At 47.0% G+C, this 17,936-nt stretch overlaps 1 protein-coding gene across 1 annotated transcript in view; it reads left to right on the forward strand.

Annotated features, from left to right (window-relative positions):
* LOC119374809 (5'-nucleotidase domain-containing protein 1) overlaps positions 1 to 13,064 on the forward strand; it is a 30,912-nt gene extending 17,848 nt beyond the window's left edge. Inside the window, exons 2-4 of the mRNA XM_037644995.2 lie at positions 4,234 to 4,377; positions 6,553 to 6,867; positions 11,020 to 13,064. Coding sequence (XP_037500923.1) covers positions 4,234 to 4,377; positions 6,553 to 6,867; positions 11,020 to 11,511 — 951 coding nt within the window. The 3' untranslated portion in view covers positions 11,512 to 13,064. The remainder of the gene's footprint in view (positions 1 to 4,233; positions 4,378 to 6,552; positions 6,868 to 11,019) is intronic.
* Positions 13,065 to 17,936: the final 4,872 nt, after the last annotated feature.

Here is a 17,936-nt window from a genome sequence, read left to right on the forward strand (position 1 = left end):
CACTATACTTACTGGAGGGAACTGTGGCGCTGTGATCGTTCAGCCACCATGAGAATGGAGGATAGTACATGGATCTGCCTAGACTTCGTGCTTGCTGCTTGGAGCACACTTGTGGCTTTGTTTATTTTTGTGTTTTGGCTTTTGTTCCGTATGAAAGAATGGCTCGTTGTGCACCTCGCGAGCTGCGCAGGGTTCCCCATTAGGGGGGGGGGGGGCGAAGGTATCATGATTATTGCAACTGCGCAAAAAACGGACGGAAACACGAAGGGCGAGAAAAGGACAAACAAGCGCAGACTATCAACTGAAGTTTTATTGCAAGAACGAGGCAATATAAAGGGCAGGAAAAAGCGAGAGAGGGCAAAAAAAGGAGGAGACAAAAGGCACGAGGGACCAAATAAAAAAACTTTGGCCACATCAGGTATGGCACACCCGTCATACAAAACCAAGATAGCTTAACTCTTTATCATGTATGGCGACAGAGGGAACACTGACGCAGGACTCAGAATTCTTGTGAATATGCGCAGCCTCAATTAGTTCTCGCGCTCTTTGGTTCTTATGCCGGAACAACACAGAGGTATCACCAAAGAGCGGAGTGCAGCCGCATTTCTTACAGTGGGCTGCTAGATGAAGACCGGAGTGACCTTTCAGAGAATTAAAATGTTCTCGAAGTCTAACATTAAGGCAGCGGCCTGTTTGTCAAACGTGTTTACGTGGGACAAACAGGCCGCTGCCTTAATGTTAGACTTCGAGAACATTTTAATTCTCTGAAAGGTCACTCCGGTCTTCATCTAGCAGCCCACTGTAAGAAATGCGGCTGCACTCCGCTCTTTGGTGATACCTCTGTGTTGTTCCGGCATAAGAACCAAAGAGCGCGAGAACTAATTGAGGCTGCGCATATTCACAAGAATTCTGAGTCCTGCGTCAGTGTTCCCTCTGTCGCCATACATGATGAAGAGTTAAGCTATCTTGGGTTTTGTATGACGGGTGTGCCATACCTGATGTGGCCAAAGTTTTTTTATTTGGTCCCTCGTGCCTTTTGTCTCCTCCTTTTTTTGCCCTCTCTCGCTTTTTCCTGCCCTTTATATTGCCTCGTTCTTGCAATAAAACTTCAGTTGATAGTCTGCGCTTGTTTGTCCTTTTCTCGCCCTTCGTGTTTCCGTCCGTTTTTTGCGCAGTTGCAATAATCATGGATCATTACCAACTAGCCCAACTTACCACTCTTCTGAAGGCGCCCCCCCCCTTCCTGTAAGTCAATGTACGAGGCAGATTTTGCCCCCCCCCCTCTTAGGTGACTAGGGGGGTCAATGTATGGGGCAGATTTTGCGCCCCCCCCCTCGTAGGTTACTAGGGGGGGCGGCTGCCCCCACCCCTGTGCGCAGGCCTATGCTGCTGAACCTTTGCTGAAGTTCGTCTTGCGACAGAGTGGCTGCAGGTCACACGGAGCCACAGGGAGCTGAAAGAACGAAGCTTAGGCAAATCCATTTGCTGCCCGTCATTCCCATGCTGGCTGAAGCGCCATCCGTTGAAGCTCTCATGGTCACCAGCGCCAGTTTGCCCTCTAGTGTGCTATTATTAAACTCCATGGTGCTGTCTACCTGCTTGACGGCGCCCAGTTTCTATCGCCATGTGACGTCATCCGCGTGCAGTCGCAAAGTCGAAAAGTCAGTGAATGACACTTGGTCCGCTTGAGACATCAAAAGTGGAGGGCAACGGTAGATTCTGTAAAACACGCCTACTCACAATCATGTGAATTTAGGCCACACGACTGCATGACGCCTGCCTCTCCCACTAGTGGCACATTGTGCTTGTTTTACATCGAAGCTGCATACCTCTGGTTGGTCTGAAAATTTCATGGCGTCATTGTGCCACATAAATTGGGCAAATCCCACTACTCACGTCACAGATGCTCGCGTGCTCCTCTGCTAGCAGATGCGCGCTCCTTTTCTTTTCACCTCGGACGCCGAAGAAGGGCATTCGGAGAGGTGGACAGACGAGCCGACGAACGCAGCGTAGCGAAGGAAAGAGCGAAACGAACAAACGTGTGTAACTCCGCTTCCGTTCGCAGTGGACTCGTGCACAACTGTTTCGACCTCTGGGTGTTACTATTCTACATCAAGCTAATATAGGCTCAACTTTGCTGAAAGGAGTGGAACTTTGTTATTGTCACAGCTCTACCTGCCTAACAGATGAACGGCCATCTCTCGCAGCCTATATCTAACCGCTCCTCTGTAGGGATGTTCTATGTTGCCGCTCCTGTTTTCTCTCTACCTAGAACCGATGTGCTTGCATATTATTGAATCCCTTAATATTCATGGCTTCAGACTCCTAGAGAAGTGAAGTTAAAAGTTTAAGCATATGCAGATGATATTGCCTTTTTCTGCACTGACAAACCCAGCACGGAAAGAATTGTTGATGTAGTAGAGCAATTTGGTAGCGTCTCAGGCGCACAGATGAACTATTCCAAGAGTTCAGGTCTGTGGTTTGGGTCATGGGGATCTACACCTGATCTATTTGCCGGCATTGAGTGGTCTGTGGTGCTACCAAAATATCTTGGTGTTCCACTAAGTGCACACAAGTCAAGTGGCAGGTCTTGAGCGCTATGCTAAATCTTTCATACCACATAACCTTTCAATCTTCGGTAAAGCGGAAACCTGCAACAAGTTTTTCGCTACAAAACTTTTCTATGTATTACAAGTACTGAACTGTGCTAGGTCGTACATACAGAGCTTTCACCGCAAATTTGCAACATTTATATGGTCATCGACCTATGAATCCATGAGACAAGACAATCTATTCAGACCAGCTAGTGCAGGTGGGCTGGGTCTAGTACATATATATGTGTGGCAAATTGTATCTCGCTACTTCTTTTTTCGCGACAGTTTTCACCCTATTGTTCGAGCCTTCTTGCAGGTAAACCTGGTAATGTGCTACCTGACCTAGTAGTTTCATCTGATTTTTCTCAACGACCGTGTCTGTGGGGATTTATGCGTGAAGTGTATTTCTCTGTTCATTTTTAATATAGTTAGGCTTTCAAACGAACACTTGTACTGTGTATCATGCACATCTTTACAGAGATTTAATAACGATGCCGTTTCCGCCACCACTTTATCGTGCAAAATACGTGAGACTGCCAGGGCATGATGTCCTAGATCGAGTGCGTAAAATACCGCTGCCACCATCGACAAAAACATTCTTTTTCAAAGTATGCATTCTGAGACCTTGCATGTGAAGACTTGGCGTCGTTCAAGAGACATTTTCGTGTCGTCCGTTAATTGTCCCCTTTGTGATGTGCCCGAAACAATTGAACATTGTTTTGTAAGCTGCAGAGATGCAATCTTATTTTGGGATGTGCTCCAGCGAACTCTTAAAAAAGACTTTGTGCTAAATTCACATTTCGTGCGATATCTCTTGCCAGCGAGTAACAATGATTCGACATGTTTCTTTTCATTGGAATGCATAGCCTCTGGAAGACGCGCATGTTGCAGAGAAACGCAGAGCCAATAATTTCTTCAACAGCCCACTTAATTAGAATGGTAACTCAACTAAGCGATATATACGAGCAAATGGAAATTCAGCCAGGACGGTATATTGCATTGGTGAGGTGTATATATCTTTATCGCCGTTCTAGTGTATAATTGGAAAGGGCCGTTACTTGATGTATTCGCTCTAGAGATGATTGCGAATTCTTTAGTGTTATGTATTAGTCATTGTGTTGCGATACGACCAGAATGAACATATTAGTTCTCTGTCTGTATTGAATAGTGCCATGTTTATGTTGAATAAATACCACGAAAGAAAGAAAAAAAGTGCCAGGATAGCCGAGTGGTTAAGACGCTCGCATTCGGATCGTGGGCGCATGGGTTCGAATCGCGCCGCCTCATGAGGAATCTTTTTCGCCAAGATTTTCTCTTTCTGTCTCTCTGTTTCTTTCTCTCTTCGCCCTCCTCCTCACCCTCACATCTCCCATATACGCCGCACAAATGGGCGCACGTGTTCTGGGTGGGAAGAAGATGGAGGAGAGGGTGCGTGCCGGTTCACGATGACGATAATTTTGGGTCGCGGCATTTTACGCCGAGCTGGAACAGCTTCGCTGCTAATAATTATCGTATATATTAACAGAATTTAGATATGGCCTTGTTTAATACGTTCTTTTCCATTATTTGTGTTCTCGCCCGAATTTCAATCATATTGATTAGCCACTTTGACGGAAAGACGTCACTGTCTTATTTCTAGGTGGAGCAATTGGAAAAGGAGTACAGCGGGCTTACGTTCCAGAGTGACCTGCGACCGTCCAATGAGTGGTACAATTTTGCCGACTACTTCACTGTGCCCACTGAAACCCTGTACGCTGATATGGTCGCACGTGCCGAGCCAGAGGTAAGTGCTTCAGCTAAGAAGCGAAAGGCGCTCATTAGATGTCTTGCAGATGGTGTAGGAGTGCCTCACCTGCCTTTGCCACATATTCATGCAGTGCTTGAATCTTAACGTGCTCTGTGGAAAAAAGAGAACGCCAGGCCTGCGCTGAAACCGCAGCACAGTCACAGCGAAAGCTGGAAGAGAGGTGTTTCTATAGCCGGTTGTAAGCTCTCTTGGGGCTGCTAATACAAGTACCCACTACGCCGTAAATACAAGCAAGGTACCCACTACTCCATAAATCACAATTTTTGTGAAGTTCGGAAGCACCTACTGTAGTGTGCACGCACCTCACAGGGGTACGGCCACTAGCGTGGGTTCGGACTTAGCGAGTCACAGGGCCGCGTTTGCCGTCGCCTTGCGTGAACTACGCGCCGCTGCACACGTACGTTCAAGCGCAAAGGCGCCGAGCGCAACGCGGCAAGTACACAGTACTGCTCTCGAGATCCGCAACAGTTTATTGCCTGCGGCAACACCACAAAACGCCGTACAACGCCCGCTCCCAAAGGCGGCGGGAGAAGCAAACAGGCTTCACCACGCCACGGGCGAAAATACAGCACAAAGGGTGCCGCTAGCACGTCTCTGCGGGCAACGGGCTCACGGCGACACGCCGCTGAGAGAAAACGGGTCCCTCGCGACTATGCTGCGTACTCTTACGATCCGCGACCACAGGGCCCGATCGCTCGAGTGAGGGCAAACTCCGCTCGCGTTGGCTTCGATAAGTACGGTTTCGGCGTAGTATGACCACGCGCGAATGCACCGCACCGCTCTTCAGCCTAGCGTTCGGAAAAGGACAACGTAAGGTAAGCGCTCGCCGCTGGTGCAAGGCACCGAGTTCCGTCCGAGCGAGCCCAAAAGAGGAGCCGACGGACGGGAGAGGAAATGCGTGCTTACCCTACGAGGTCCAGAGAGGGTCTCTCCCTTCCGCCGCACGAAACCAACGAAACGTCTCGCGAGGCGCGAAACTCGAGCGCAGCGCCCCCTGCCGAGGTCCGGCGCCGGGAGAGAGGAGGTTAACGTCACTCCCCGCTCGCCCATCGCCGTAAGACGGCGGAGGAGAGGAACGGCATGATCGGACGTGGGGATGGCAGAAATAGGCGAAAACCAGCGCAGTGGCGACGGCCAAGCCTCAATCCCCACACTACTAAGCCATTATTCGTCATTCTGCGGAGAAGCGAGGCACCAGCTACCCGTCTGTAAGGCATTATGTGCACTTTGTTGACGCGACGACTGATGACGATGAAGAATTATGGCTCAGCCCTTTGTAATGGGTTGGAAGCTTTAAACGGACCACCAGTTATGCAATTTGCATTGGGTGACGCCCGGTCGCTATTTCCCTCTCCTGCCATGCTGTATAACATACGTTGACGTGGGAGCGCGAGGGGTGGGGTCGAAGAACTTACTGAGACCCCGAGGAAATGGATCATGCGCTTATGGGTTCTTTGGCAACCAATACAAGTGCACTTGCGAGCAACCCACTACGCTATAAATCAATGTAATTTTTGAGAAGTCATGCCATTTTTCGTCATTCTACGGAGAGCCGTGGTACCTGCTAAACGCATGTAAGGCATTGTGCGCTTTGTTGATGCTGTGCCTGATGACGATGAAGCATGATGGTGGAGCCCTTTGTAATGGGTTAGAAGCATTCAACAACCTACTCGTTGCGCAATTCGCATTGTGTGACGCCTGGTTACAGAATTCGCCTTGTGCGACGCTTGGTGCTTATTTTACTCTTCTACCACGCTATATTGCATATGTTAATGTGGTTCCTTCCCGACATGAAGCCTGTATAGGACCTTTTTGCAAAGCAGTTTCAAGCACCGGCATGGCTCAGAGGTTGAATGCTGGGCTCCCACGCAGAGGGCCCAGGTTCGAACCTCGTTCCATCCTGGAATTTTCTTATTTCGTTTTTTTTAATCGGGCGATAGTGGTTACGGACACCGGCGGCGGCGGACAACTACACCGCCAAAAACGGCCGCTGAAATGATCCCATAACAGCTTTCGCTGTAAAATGGCAGATCCCACGCACTGTGGGAATCGATGTAATGCGAATCAATCAGCAAGGAGCTGCATATACATCGCATGAGCAGACAAATATTACAAAGCAGGGGAGGAGTGAAATGTTGCGCTTGCATACAGGCCTCCCTGGAGCCTCTCTGGCATGACCTTCTGGCGGGAATCGTCCACTTCTATCGACCGCAAGGACCCCGTGCTACAACCTTACTTCGGACTCCTGACCAGCTTGTCCGCCCGTGCCCTCAGTCTGTGAGAGATTGGATACGGAGTCTGCGTGATACTGGCACCCGTACTTTTCTTCTGACTGGCTCAGAACCATTGCTTGCATTTGCCATTGCAAGTCACGCCTTAGGAGCTCAGTGGCGTGATCTATTTGACGTGGTGGTTGTGGGTGCCAACAAACCTGATTTCTTCACAGATGCATCTATTCCTTTTCAGGTACGTAAATTTGTAAAATGTTATCTAGCACACAGGTTACGTCTTGTTTGCTCCAATCTTTTTTTTTTTTTTCACCACAGCCCTTCTACTTCAGGCGTCCTAAAGCAAACTAGGCTTAGAACAGTAAACGAGAATGAACTGCTTTTTTGTGTGCCCATCAGTGTGATTCTACTTGTGCTAAGGCTTATATCGCATAGACTTGCACATATGGTCGGCCTTGTGAGGATCTGTACTGCATGTATATCAACTTGAGGGGTAGGCAGCAAGAAACAGCAACTATTTTCGGGAGAGGTGTGATAGAGACAGCCACACGGGCATTTTGAAATATTTATGAAAAGCCCTTGTTCCCACATGCATGGGTCCGGGCAGGTAAGTCTAGTCGAGTGTCATTTTGTGCTAGCTCTGTATCCCATGAGAGAAAAAAATTTCGGGGGTGGGCACGGCCTTGGTGTGCCAACCCCTGGCTACGCCACTGCCGCGGAATGCAACATCAAGGTTCCTCGGCCTCCCTTATCGTCAGAAAACTTGCGTGGCCATAACCCTGCGCATTAAACAATGACGTGACAGGCCTAACTGAGAAAAGGTATGTGGCCGAATTGGCGCCCCCTGTTAGATAACTGGGGGAGGGGGCGCCCCCCTCCTGTTTCCCCTGTGCGCACGCCTATGCTCGTTACACTAACGTTTCAGAACGCGCATCGACCCATTGATACATTACCCCGTTTCCTTCCAAGCGCTGCCGTAGCGTGCCGTGGTTGTTAGCGTATGCGCATGGTGATTCAGTGGTCGCGAGTTCAAATCCTGTGTGTTTGCTGCAAATCGTCTTATACTTATTTCTGAATGTGATGATTGTATATCGATTGTACATCTAATCAGATGCCTGTATAAACCTCAAAATTCTCGATAAGTCAGCAGAAAACTGAGTTTTTTTTGCGCAAAAAGGTAACCGGTTGCTTCCCTTGAGGAGTATCGGGAAGGAACAACTGGTAAGGAGTAACCGCGCGGGGGAGTAACAGTTCGTGCCTTCGCAGTTACCCCCAAAAAGGAGGAATGGCTGTAGCAGATCAGTTGCTCCCCTAAAGGAGCAACCTCGATACCCCTTTTCCTCCTCTACTTCTTAGAGTGTGGTGGGTGGAAGCAAAGAATAACCGTACCACCGGCAGTGTCGGTTGCCCAGGTTTATGCCATCGTTTGATCTTGAAAAGCGAGGTAAGAGCATGGAACATCGGCTGTTAGAAATCTGGGTTGATTATGATAGTAAGAGTCGCCGACGTTCCTAGAACTTTTTTTCTCGTTTAATTTTTCTTATTTCGCGCGATAGTGATTACGGACACCGGCTGCGACGGCGGCAGGTAACTACCCCACTGCCGTTGTAATCTGATAACAGCTTTCGCTGTAAAATTGGAGGACGCTTAAGCTTTGACTTCAAGAGTGGAACGCTCCAGCGTCATCACCGGGCTCCACGCCTACTCACGGTAACGCGTGTAAGCACCGTTCCCAGTGTTCATGGAGCCACGCGGAGTTCATCGCAAGCTATAGTTAATGTCAAAACGGTATTCACCGGAGCTAATTGGTTCATATCTAACAGTGGTTTGAGCAGCTGAGCTTAAAACGAGGCACAAAAAGAAGACAGAAGGACTCTTTGTCTTCTTTTTGTCCCTCGTTTTAAAGAAGCACTGACACGAATTTAAAAAATTTTCCGATTGTTGCTCTAAATAAATATACTGGTGTCGAGAAACCTAAAACGAGTATTGTGGTGCCTGGGAATGCATCGTATATATTTTAATTACCACTACATGAAAAAGACACTTTCGGTTTCGATATTGAGGGGGCGGCTTCTCAGTGACGTTTCATGTCAGTATGACGTCACGGGGATACAGTCATCCGTCATCTGCTCGTGGTGCACATAAACAACGATGAGTGAACTGTCGTCCAGTGACCCTGACAGTGATTTCTGCGATTTAGGCTGCATGCAGGACGCAGAACTCGCAAACTCGGGGGAACTGTCTTGACTCGTCGGGATAATGTCCATTGCAGTGGGGCTGGCTTGCAGATGCTCAGCGATGAAAACTTCAAAGTCAAATTAAAATATTTTATGCGTGTTCTCCGACACCGGTGTGTGGACAGCGTTGACACTGCATACCAAGGAAACGGAAAATGTCCCTTTTGCGATGTCTCAAAATCGCATCAGTACTCCTTTAAGTTCCGCTGCTCAAACCACTGTTGGTATAGTTAATGTATATGGCTAATGCTAATGTATAGTTAATGTATATTGTGCACAGGTCCGCATCTTGCAATCCGAATTTGTGCTAGCCATCGCTCGTTCGCGTAGGCGCCACCTTCAAGGCTGTCCTCCCGCTAAGTTTATCTATTGTTACTTTTGCGAAGCTTTCCTACTTGTTATGAAAAGCTGCATTAACGCAGGTGCAAAGTCATACGAACAGAAAGAAGAAATGTGTTTAGGCCCTGGTGTAGTTCTAAATCCTGTGCTTAACCCTTTGCGGTCCAAAACCTTTACCCACTTTCCGGCTCTAGCGGTCCGAAACTATTTCGCCAGTTTCTGGCGCCGCGAATAAAAACACAAGCTGTGGAAGAGAAACGCACAGGATATTTATTTTTGCTCCTGCATTCTGCAGGCAACTCTTTTAGTGATATTTGGGCAACGTATGATACCGCTCAAAGCATTCCCCTGTGTGCAGGCCAGGGTTATTACTGCAGGTTTCCACCGCCGCCGTCGTCGTCTTCGTCACTCACTTCTGTCGAATCACTGTCATCGCTGTCTGGTGGAGGCACGTAATTCTCTTCCTCACTAAAGTCATCCTCGCTTTCGCTAAAAGCACCGCCGTAAAACGCACGCGGTGAAAACGTGGCCATGCTTCTCAGCGAACCGCGCGCGCGAGTGGGTACGCTCTAGGCCCCGTGCTGATCATAGTGCTGCACCCTAGTGTCAAAAAAGTAAAACCTCAACAAACAAAGCTCACTTATTCCTCAAGAGATGGCCCTTCATGTATACAAAAAATGCGCGCGACTCGCGGTGAGAAAACAGCAAAATTTAAACCACGAACACCCTTGTCGGGCGGGGCCCGACAGCGGACCGCTACGGCCGTGTTGCGTTGTCGGGCGCTGCCCGACAACGGACCGCAAAGGGTTAATGCAGCTTGACTACCGTGAAAGGTTGCACGGCGGGCTTGGTGATTCATAGCATCCAAAGGTACACCGTATCCAAGACGGGACAAAGCGAATGCGTTGTGTTTTTTTCTGGCATGTGTCGCTGGTTTAACAGCGTCACATTCATGGCCTTCACTCGTCGATTTCGCTGCGCGAATGAGGCAATATTTGGTGCAGGAACTCTGCGGCTGGCAACCGAGCTTCATATTGTTAATATTGTCACGTAGTTGTGATAGTGAAGAAGGCTGCTGCAGCAAGACTCAGAAATACGCGATACTCTTTATTTGGGCGAACTTGTGCCCGGAAAATGAAACTCAACACACAAGCGATGCACGCTGTGCACTGATGGCGGCGAGAACAGTCGTAGGCCGTCGAGCAATCTGATCATCGCGGTGAAACGCGTCGTCTTTTATACCTCAGTCATCGGACCTCCGGCATTATCGCTGGTGCTGGCGTAAGCTCTCGAATAGGCTTGACTATTTGCGACCTGCGCGTAATCTTAACAGGATCGATGATCTCAAACAATCGCGAATTAAGCTTCTCAAACATTGCGGCGTGGTCTGCGCCGAGCTTTGCTAACAGCCTTTGTGGGTGTAATTCGAATACATCAAAATTAAGCGGTAAAACGCGTGGCAATATGCAAACATCGCGCGGAAGAAAATTAATGCATGTTGTTAAACTTCGTCATTGCCGCGCCATCAGAATAGAAAGCTTGGACTGTCTCACTGAGATGTCAAGTCTCCGCTGCACGGAAGCACCATGCGCTAAAAACAATTAACTTATCAAAGGACGCGAAATGGCTGAGCGTTGTAAATCACCATCTCATTAATGCCACTACTGCCATTCGATAATCGAATGGAGTGATAAGTTTCTATGCTACTAGTGCACCCTACAACCATTTCGGCCACATCTGGCATCTTTGCTTGAAGCACATTGTATGATTCCGAGGAAGTAATTTGCGTTGTCCTGTTTTGTTTAATTTTGCAGGTTATTGAAGATGATGGTTCACAAAGGCCTCTCGGTGTTGATGAACAGCTGGGTGCAGACTTTGTGTATTGTGGTGGGAACTGGACAACATTGTGTGAACGCTGGCTTGACCGTCGGCGAGCGCTCTATGTTGGTGACTCGTTGGTGGACGACATTGTTGCTTCACAAGGCTGCTGCGACAGTGTTGCTGTACTTGAAGAGCTGGCTGTTGAAGCTGCAGCATCAGAGCCTGCAGCGCACGATGGAATAGACTATCTTCTGTCCAATGTGTGGGGCTCAGTATTCGCATCACCTCAAGGTCCAAGCTATCTGACAAAGGCCCTTTGTGAGTCAGCAAAGCTGGCAGTGCCAGATGTTGTACAGCTCTCCAAGCTCTCACAAAGGATTCCAGCATTTGATGGAACTGTGGGCCTTTCTGGATTCTATCCAAGGCCACCAAAACCTTTGGTTTCTGTGCTTACACAATCTTCTGCGGCAGGCAGTACTGAGTGAATTGAAAAGTGCTGTTTCCGATGTGACGGCATATCACTTTCTGAGATTTGTAATGTAAGATTAGACCGGAAAATGCAATATGCAAGCATACTTTGATGTCTGTGCGTGATCTTACGGTATATATTATAGAGATAATAGATGGGATTTTCACATTTCTGCTCCTGTACCTTTCGGGACAACTAAAACAGCCTGAATCACGCACGGACATAAAGGCAAACACAGTGTACAGAAAGGTGCCGGTGTGTTGCGTGTTTTTTTTCTGTGTGTATATACCATAACATACACACTAACAAACTCCCCCCCCCAAAAAAAAAAAAACAATATGGATTGACATATAGAACATCAGCAGGAAATGGATTCTAAAAATAGAAATAACAGTGGAAGAGACAAACATAGATGAGCTTTTAAGTAGCCATCATATCTTTGGACATTAACAACGCCTTCGGAAGTGTAGAATCAAACGGTATTTTAGCTGAACTAAACAAGTTTAAAAAGCACCATACATTGTTGAAATAAATAGACATTTGCTTTAATAAACGAAGCATAACATATGACCTATATTCTAAAGATACATAATTTAAATTAATTGAAGCAGCACCACAAGGTCCAACATTAAAGGGACTGTCTAGCGCTCGGAAAAATTTTTCTGATTGTGGTGGATTGAGAAGATCGTTCGCCACATCGGCGGCAACGAGCATGCTTTTGGCCCATAAAAAAAGGAATTATATATTTAAAGTGATGGTGAGAATCGTGAAAGAATGACCACTAGCGTCACCCAACAGCGATGTGGTCAGTGTACCGGTAGGACAGGAAATCCTGCAGACTCATTTTGCTTAAAAACAAACATGTATAACTTGAAGTTGTATTTTACGCACCTGAGGCAGCTTTCGGTTGCGTCTGAAAGTAATTTTTTGCTTTTCTTTTCTCACGCATCTACAACCGGTGACGCTGCTGGCGGCGCCGTCTTCGATTTCGTCTGCTTCAACTCATGCGCTATGCCATGCGTCCCTCCACGCTGGTCGTACTGTGCCGCTGTATTGGTGTTAGGATGTCTCACATGTGCTGCGCTGGGAAGGCGTGCATTTATCGTCTCTTTTTGATGAATCAACTTGGCTTGGATTGCGGCAGCAGTGCTAAAATAAACGCACAGACTACGATTACAGCAAAACAAGTGTTCTGTAATCGTATAATAAGGCTTTATTTAACCGCTAGCGCGCTGAAAATGACTGTTACATTCATTACATTAGTGTTCAGCAAAAATAAAGTAATCCTACAGAAATCACGTGTGCTTTCGGTTTTAATTTTTACCGGTACTACAATCATCATCATGTCCACCAACCAGTATTGTGGGCATGTTTCACGCCAATGGAAGAAGACCGAACGCAGATCGACAAATTCTGCTTTAAAAATTTCTACTCACTTTCCAGAGAAACCGCTGCAAGGTTGGACACTTCAGATGGTACGCTTTCTATTGCGGTACAAAACAGAAAAGCGATGAAGGACGATAGACAGTCCCTTTAATTAAGCCCAATTTTTCGAATCTAATAGTGGCCAAAATCCTAAATATGCGAATGTCACCAGGAGTAAGAATTCAAGTGTTCGCAGATATAACAATTGCAGCTATGGTGCAATAAAGTAGGACTCAACGGAAACGAGGGAATCAGGCATTAAAAATAATACAAAAATGGAGTGAGGAAAACAAATTAATATTCTCACATGGTAAGTGTGAGTATATATATATATATATATATATATATATATGGAGACTCCAGCAACGTGATGAAAAGACAGTGCTTATCATGCCCCAGAACAAGCATACACATCCTTATCATACACGCAAGCAGTATTTTTTAGTTCACTTTTTGTTGGGGGAGTTGCTGTACGTTCATATTTGCTTTTAAGGCGCGTAGGAACACAATCACAAGGACACGGGAGGCGCTCTGTCCCGTGCCCTTTCTTGCGATTGTGTTTATTCGTGCCTTAAAAGCAAATATAAGCTGTATTTGCAGCCACGACTGTTTATACATTAACTATTCAGAATTTTCACAAAAGCGATAAATACTTGGAGAGCGGCGCAGGAAAGATGAGGCAACGAGTGCACTTGATCGACCCTGTTGCGTCCTCTCTCTTCCTTGTCTGTTGATGCGCCGCTTTCGTAGAACTTATCCACGCGCTGAATAGCCCAGCAACGCGTTTTAAAGAAGTGACACTAAGAATGATTATTTGTGAGCATATGTTACTTGTGTCGTTCCCAGCAGTACGCTTCGTAGATCAACTAGTGACATTTCTTTTATATCAATGAGTTGTTAACGTTAATTTTTTTTATTAACAGAGGTAGCAAAAAATGCAGCATACGTTTTCGCCTGTTACTACTGGCATACTTTACTTGCCAGTATAGATGTTTGCCCGTGCATTTTGTTTTGTTTGCTGTTAGACCAGCTAGTGATTCCGCCACGTTATCATTATTGTTAATATATTCAGTAATATTGTTAACTAGCCCAACTTTGTATTTTCTGGAACATTATCAGTGTATATGGAATTAACCTAATAGTGTAGCATTTTTTTTTATAAAAAGGCCACTGCAGAAGGTACGACATTTCATATTACATAAACTACGCGATTTCGAAACGGCGCCACTTGGTAATATTTTTATTGGTGGTTATTGCTCAAACGAGCAATGCGAAATATTTATTGTAAAAGCGTGCCTCGTACAGGAGCGTGCCGACAGATGTAGGGTACACAAAAAATTTTTGCGTATAATACCAATCGTTTTAGAGTATCATACTCGTGACGTGTTTATCACACACCATGCGTTCGTCAAGGTAGATTTATACCAGTTTGGGTCTGTTAACTCTTATTACCTCTGCACCTTGATTTCTCAGAAAAGTCACGCCATCTGCACAGATTACAGATTTAGCTTTGCTGTTGATGTTTTGGATAGGGTAAATAGCAAGTGTAAGCAGAAAATGCCACAAAGCGTTTCCCTTGATGGTGCTGCCTCTGAGAATTCACCTGCAAATATCACAATTTGGGGGTCGCGTTGTAGGTACGATGAGGTTCAGAAACTTGCTATGCCTCCAGTACCATAAGATTCAAACTTTCTTAACAGAGCGTCGTGGTTGACGAAGTGATAGGCTTTGGAGAAGCCTAAAAATAGGCCGAGTGCAACTTTGTGACATTGAGTTTTGCAATGTAACCTCATGAGCAAGAATAGCAAGCTTCGTCGAGACGATTTTACGGAAAAATATTGGGATTATAAAGGTGAACGAATGGTACCTTCGGCGTGTTAAGGTGTTTATTACACGGCACTCAGCGGCAAGACGCAGTGGCGAAAGTCAAGGCAAAAACACCGACTCTGAGCGCGAGCGGCGTTCAGAAGAGGACGACCCACTAGAAGCCGCTGGAGAGTGCAACCAGTATACCAAGGCCAAGGCTTCGCCACAGTCGTCACACTTTGACCTTTTATTTCTGAGAGCGGGGGCAAGGAAGGCAAGTGTGCCCTTACCACTCTTCCTCTCAGTAAATATGGCTATGAAAGCAGCACAATTCCTCACACTTATATTGACAAGATGTGGACTGGCATAACAACAAAGTTGTCCGTTCTTTTTTCTGTCTCGTATAAGCCAACTGATGTTTATGATTGGTCGAAGTCTTCTGCGTCATGCCCACAGCGGCTGTTCGTAACGCGATGCAACGAAAGGAGCAAAAACGTCTCATCTCGTAATGACTGCACACGTATTGTTAGGAACATCAAGGTACTAAATTATTTCTGATACTGCTTTTGCTCGCTATCACTTCTTCGGTCTTGGTTATTAATTATTGGTCGACGCTAAAATCTTGCCTGTCACGCAACGTCGCCAAACCGCGAAACTTACCACGTCAGAATTACGTGTACGCACTAAAGCGCGCATTAGTGTTAATATGTCCAACAAAACTATTTGTTTCGTCTTGTGTCGAACGAAAGAGAAGATATGGCATCGCAACGATGCTGAGTCTATCGCATTAGGCGGCGAGAATGGATTTATTTGCGTATAATAAATAATTTCAGGACTAGTATACGCGTTTAACCGTTCGTGCGCGTATACGGCATCGCTCTGTAAACTCTTCTTAGTCGGAGGATACTTTTTTTTTTGTCGCCTTAATTCAAGCTACTAAGGTCGTTGGCAGCTACAGTACGTATGCTCAGCCAGGCGAATAAGATTAGTTCGGAAACACAGGCGGAATCTTCATCCACCGCCGTTCCGCGTCAGCTCTGCCCAAGTATAACATTCAGCACATCTGCGCGCTCATCAACTCACTTGAGCCAAGGGAATGCTGTACGTTTTCGAAGAAAAAGCAGAGGCATTTTCCGTAGACTGCAGTAACATAAATTGACTGAAATCTTCATAAATGCTGCTGGTTCCGACCCTATAGCTTGCGCCGCCGGTGATGTAAATTTGATGTCAGGTAGAACGGCATAAACACAGGACGGAAGACTGACGTTTGAGAGCTTCCTCCGCAATGCAAGAGCGCAAAGATAGGCGACGCGCACCGCAGAGAACCTGTATACGGTGCGTCGGGGTGAGGCGCGGAAGACGATGTTAGCAGCTGCGGCTACATTTAAACTTCGTAATCTAATTTTGTGACAGTTGTGTCGAACAAAAACTTCGCCGTAGTTGTTGGACACGTAGACACGCCCAAGCGTGTTTCTATGCATTTTTCTAATGAAGGATATGGTGCTGTCACAATCTCTGGGTTGTAAATATGCGTGACCCCCAAAAAATGTGCTGCCGTGCCCCGAGCGGTCTGCTTCTACTCGCTAGACTGTGTGTTCTGGCACTATGCTGTCGCTTAGCGAAGGCTATCGAGTGGCATGCGTAGCGGGATTGACTCTAAAGATCTTTGTTGTGCGTAACGTGTTCCTCCGGTCGCTGCGGTTTTCGTGTCGTGCTGCTGCGTGTGGTCAGCTGCAAGCGCTCGCCGTGGCAGCGTCTCCTCTCTAGCCATGGGAGTGTTCGTACCATTACGCCCCATACCGTGCACGGGTATGGCACCTGTGAGGCGAGTACCTTGCGTCAACGCGGCGACTACCTTTTTTGTCCCGTTTATTGCGCTTTATTTTAACAACTAGCTTCCTGCATTTTACGCGTCTCCGCGATGCTCTAGCGGTTTCGCACGAGAAGGCGGAAGCGGACTGATGCGAGACGCGTTTGTGTCGTCCCCTAGTAAAAGCGTGCAGTACGCTTTCAACGGCGCTACGCTTGCAGTACCATACGTGCGCATTTGACGAGATAGCCAGTGCGGAAAAGTTTATTGGCACCCGCGCAGCACTCTTGAAGGCGGTCCAGTGCGATTTTATTGTCGCCTGCTAAAAGCGTGCAGTACACTTGACGCGACGTCAACCGCGCGGCCGAGCAGATGCTGAAGGCGCTTATTGTGATGTTCTCCTGACAAAGAGTAACACTGACCTACAGGAAGCTCTAGAAAAACGTATAATAATATAATAATATTTTTTTTATTTCTGCCTCAACAAAATACATTGACAAGGGAGCTGCAGAAAAACATGGCTGATCCCCCTTTCACAGGAATAGGTATAACACGAAAGCGAAACGTGTCTTCACAAGGCTAGTTGAGCGTTTATTGTAATTGTTTCGCCACAAGGGCGAAGGAATGAATGCTATAGCAACAAATTGTAATGTCACGCGAAGAACAGCAAGCAGCTCAAAACTTGCAGCGCGCTATAAAACAGAAAGGACGCACGAAAAGAACATACGCAGGAAGTGCGCTAACAAATGTCGCAATTGTTACTTCTTTGTGTGTGAGCAGAGCGCTCCTTTTGGAAACGCGCCCACTGCAGCGAGCGAAGTGACCTTCGTGCTCTCTGTAACGTCAACGGAAACTTGCGGTGAAAGTACAAGACGTACCAACCACCCCTATCATGAGATAGGCGCGCGCACGAAAGACACCCCATGTAGAGGCGCGCTCGCATCGCAACCCCGTCGCGCCATCTCGCTAGTGATAACAAGAACACGCTGAAGCCACCGAGCTCTGAGTACCGCCAATGGCAAATGGTGTATATAAATAGCTCGCCGTTAGTAAGCTGAAGAACGTACGCCCTGTGGTCGATGGTTTGCCGCCGCGCTCTACGGAGCGAGGGGTCATATCTATAGGTTCGACTCCCGGCAACGGAACGTTTTCTTCTTGTTATAATTTCGTTGCCATCTGATAATGTATATATTACAATGTCATATCCGTGACGGAAATACGTCAGTGGCGCCGTGGTGGGTCCCGGCATAAAACATTTTCGTGTGGAAAGCTGTAATAGACAGCTTGACCGAGCCACAGCCCCTAAATACGAGGCAACAGAGAAAGGCACTTGAAAGCAAAACCGTCCCACACATACAAGTTCATGTTAAACAAAGCAAAACAAAACGCTGCATAGCAAA

This window comes from Rhipicephalus sanguineus, chromosome 11 (genome assembly GCF_013339695.2).
Source record: "Rhipicephalus sanguineus isolate Rsan-2018 chromosome 11, BIME_Rsan_1.4, whole genome shotgun sequence".
In the NCBI taxonomy this organism is placed as follows: Eukaryota; Metazoa; Arthropoda; class Arachnida; order Ixodida; family Ixodidae; genus Rhipicephalus; species Rhipicephalus sanguineus.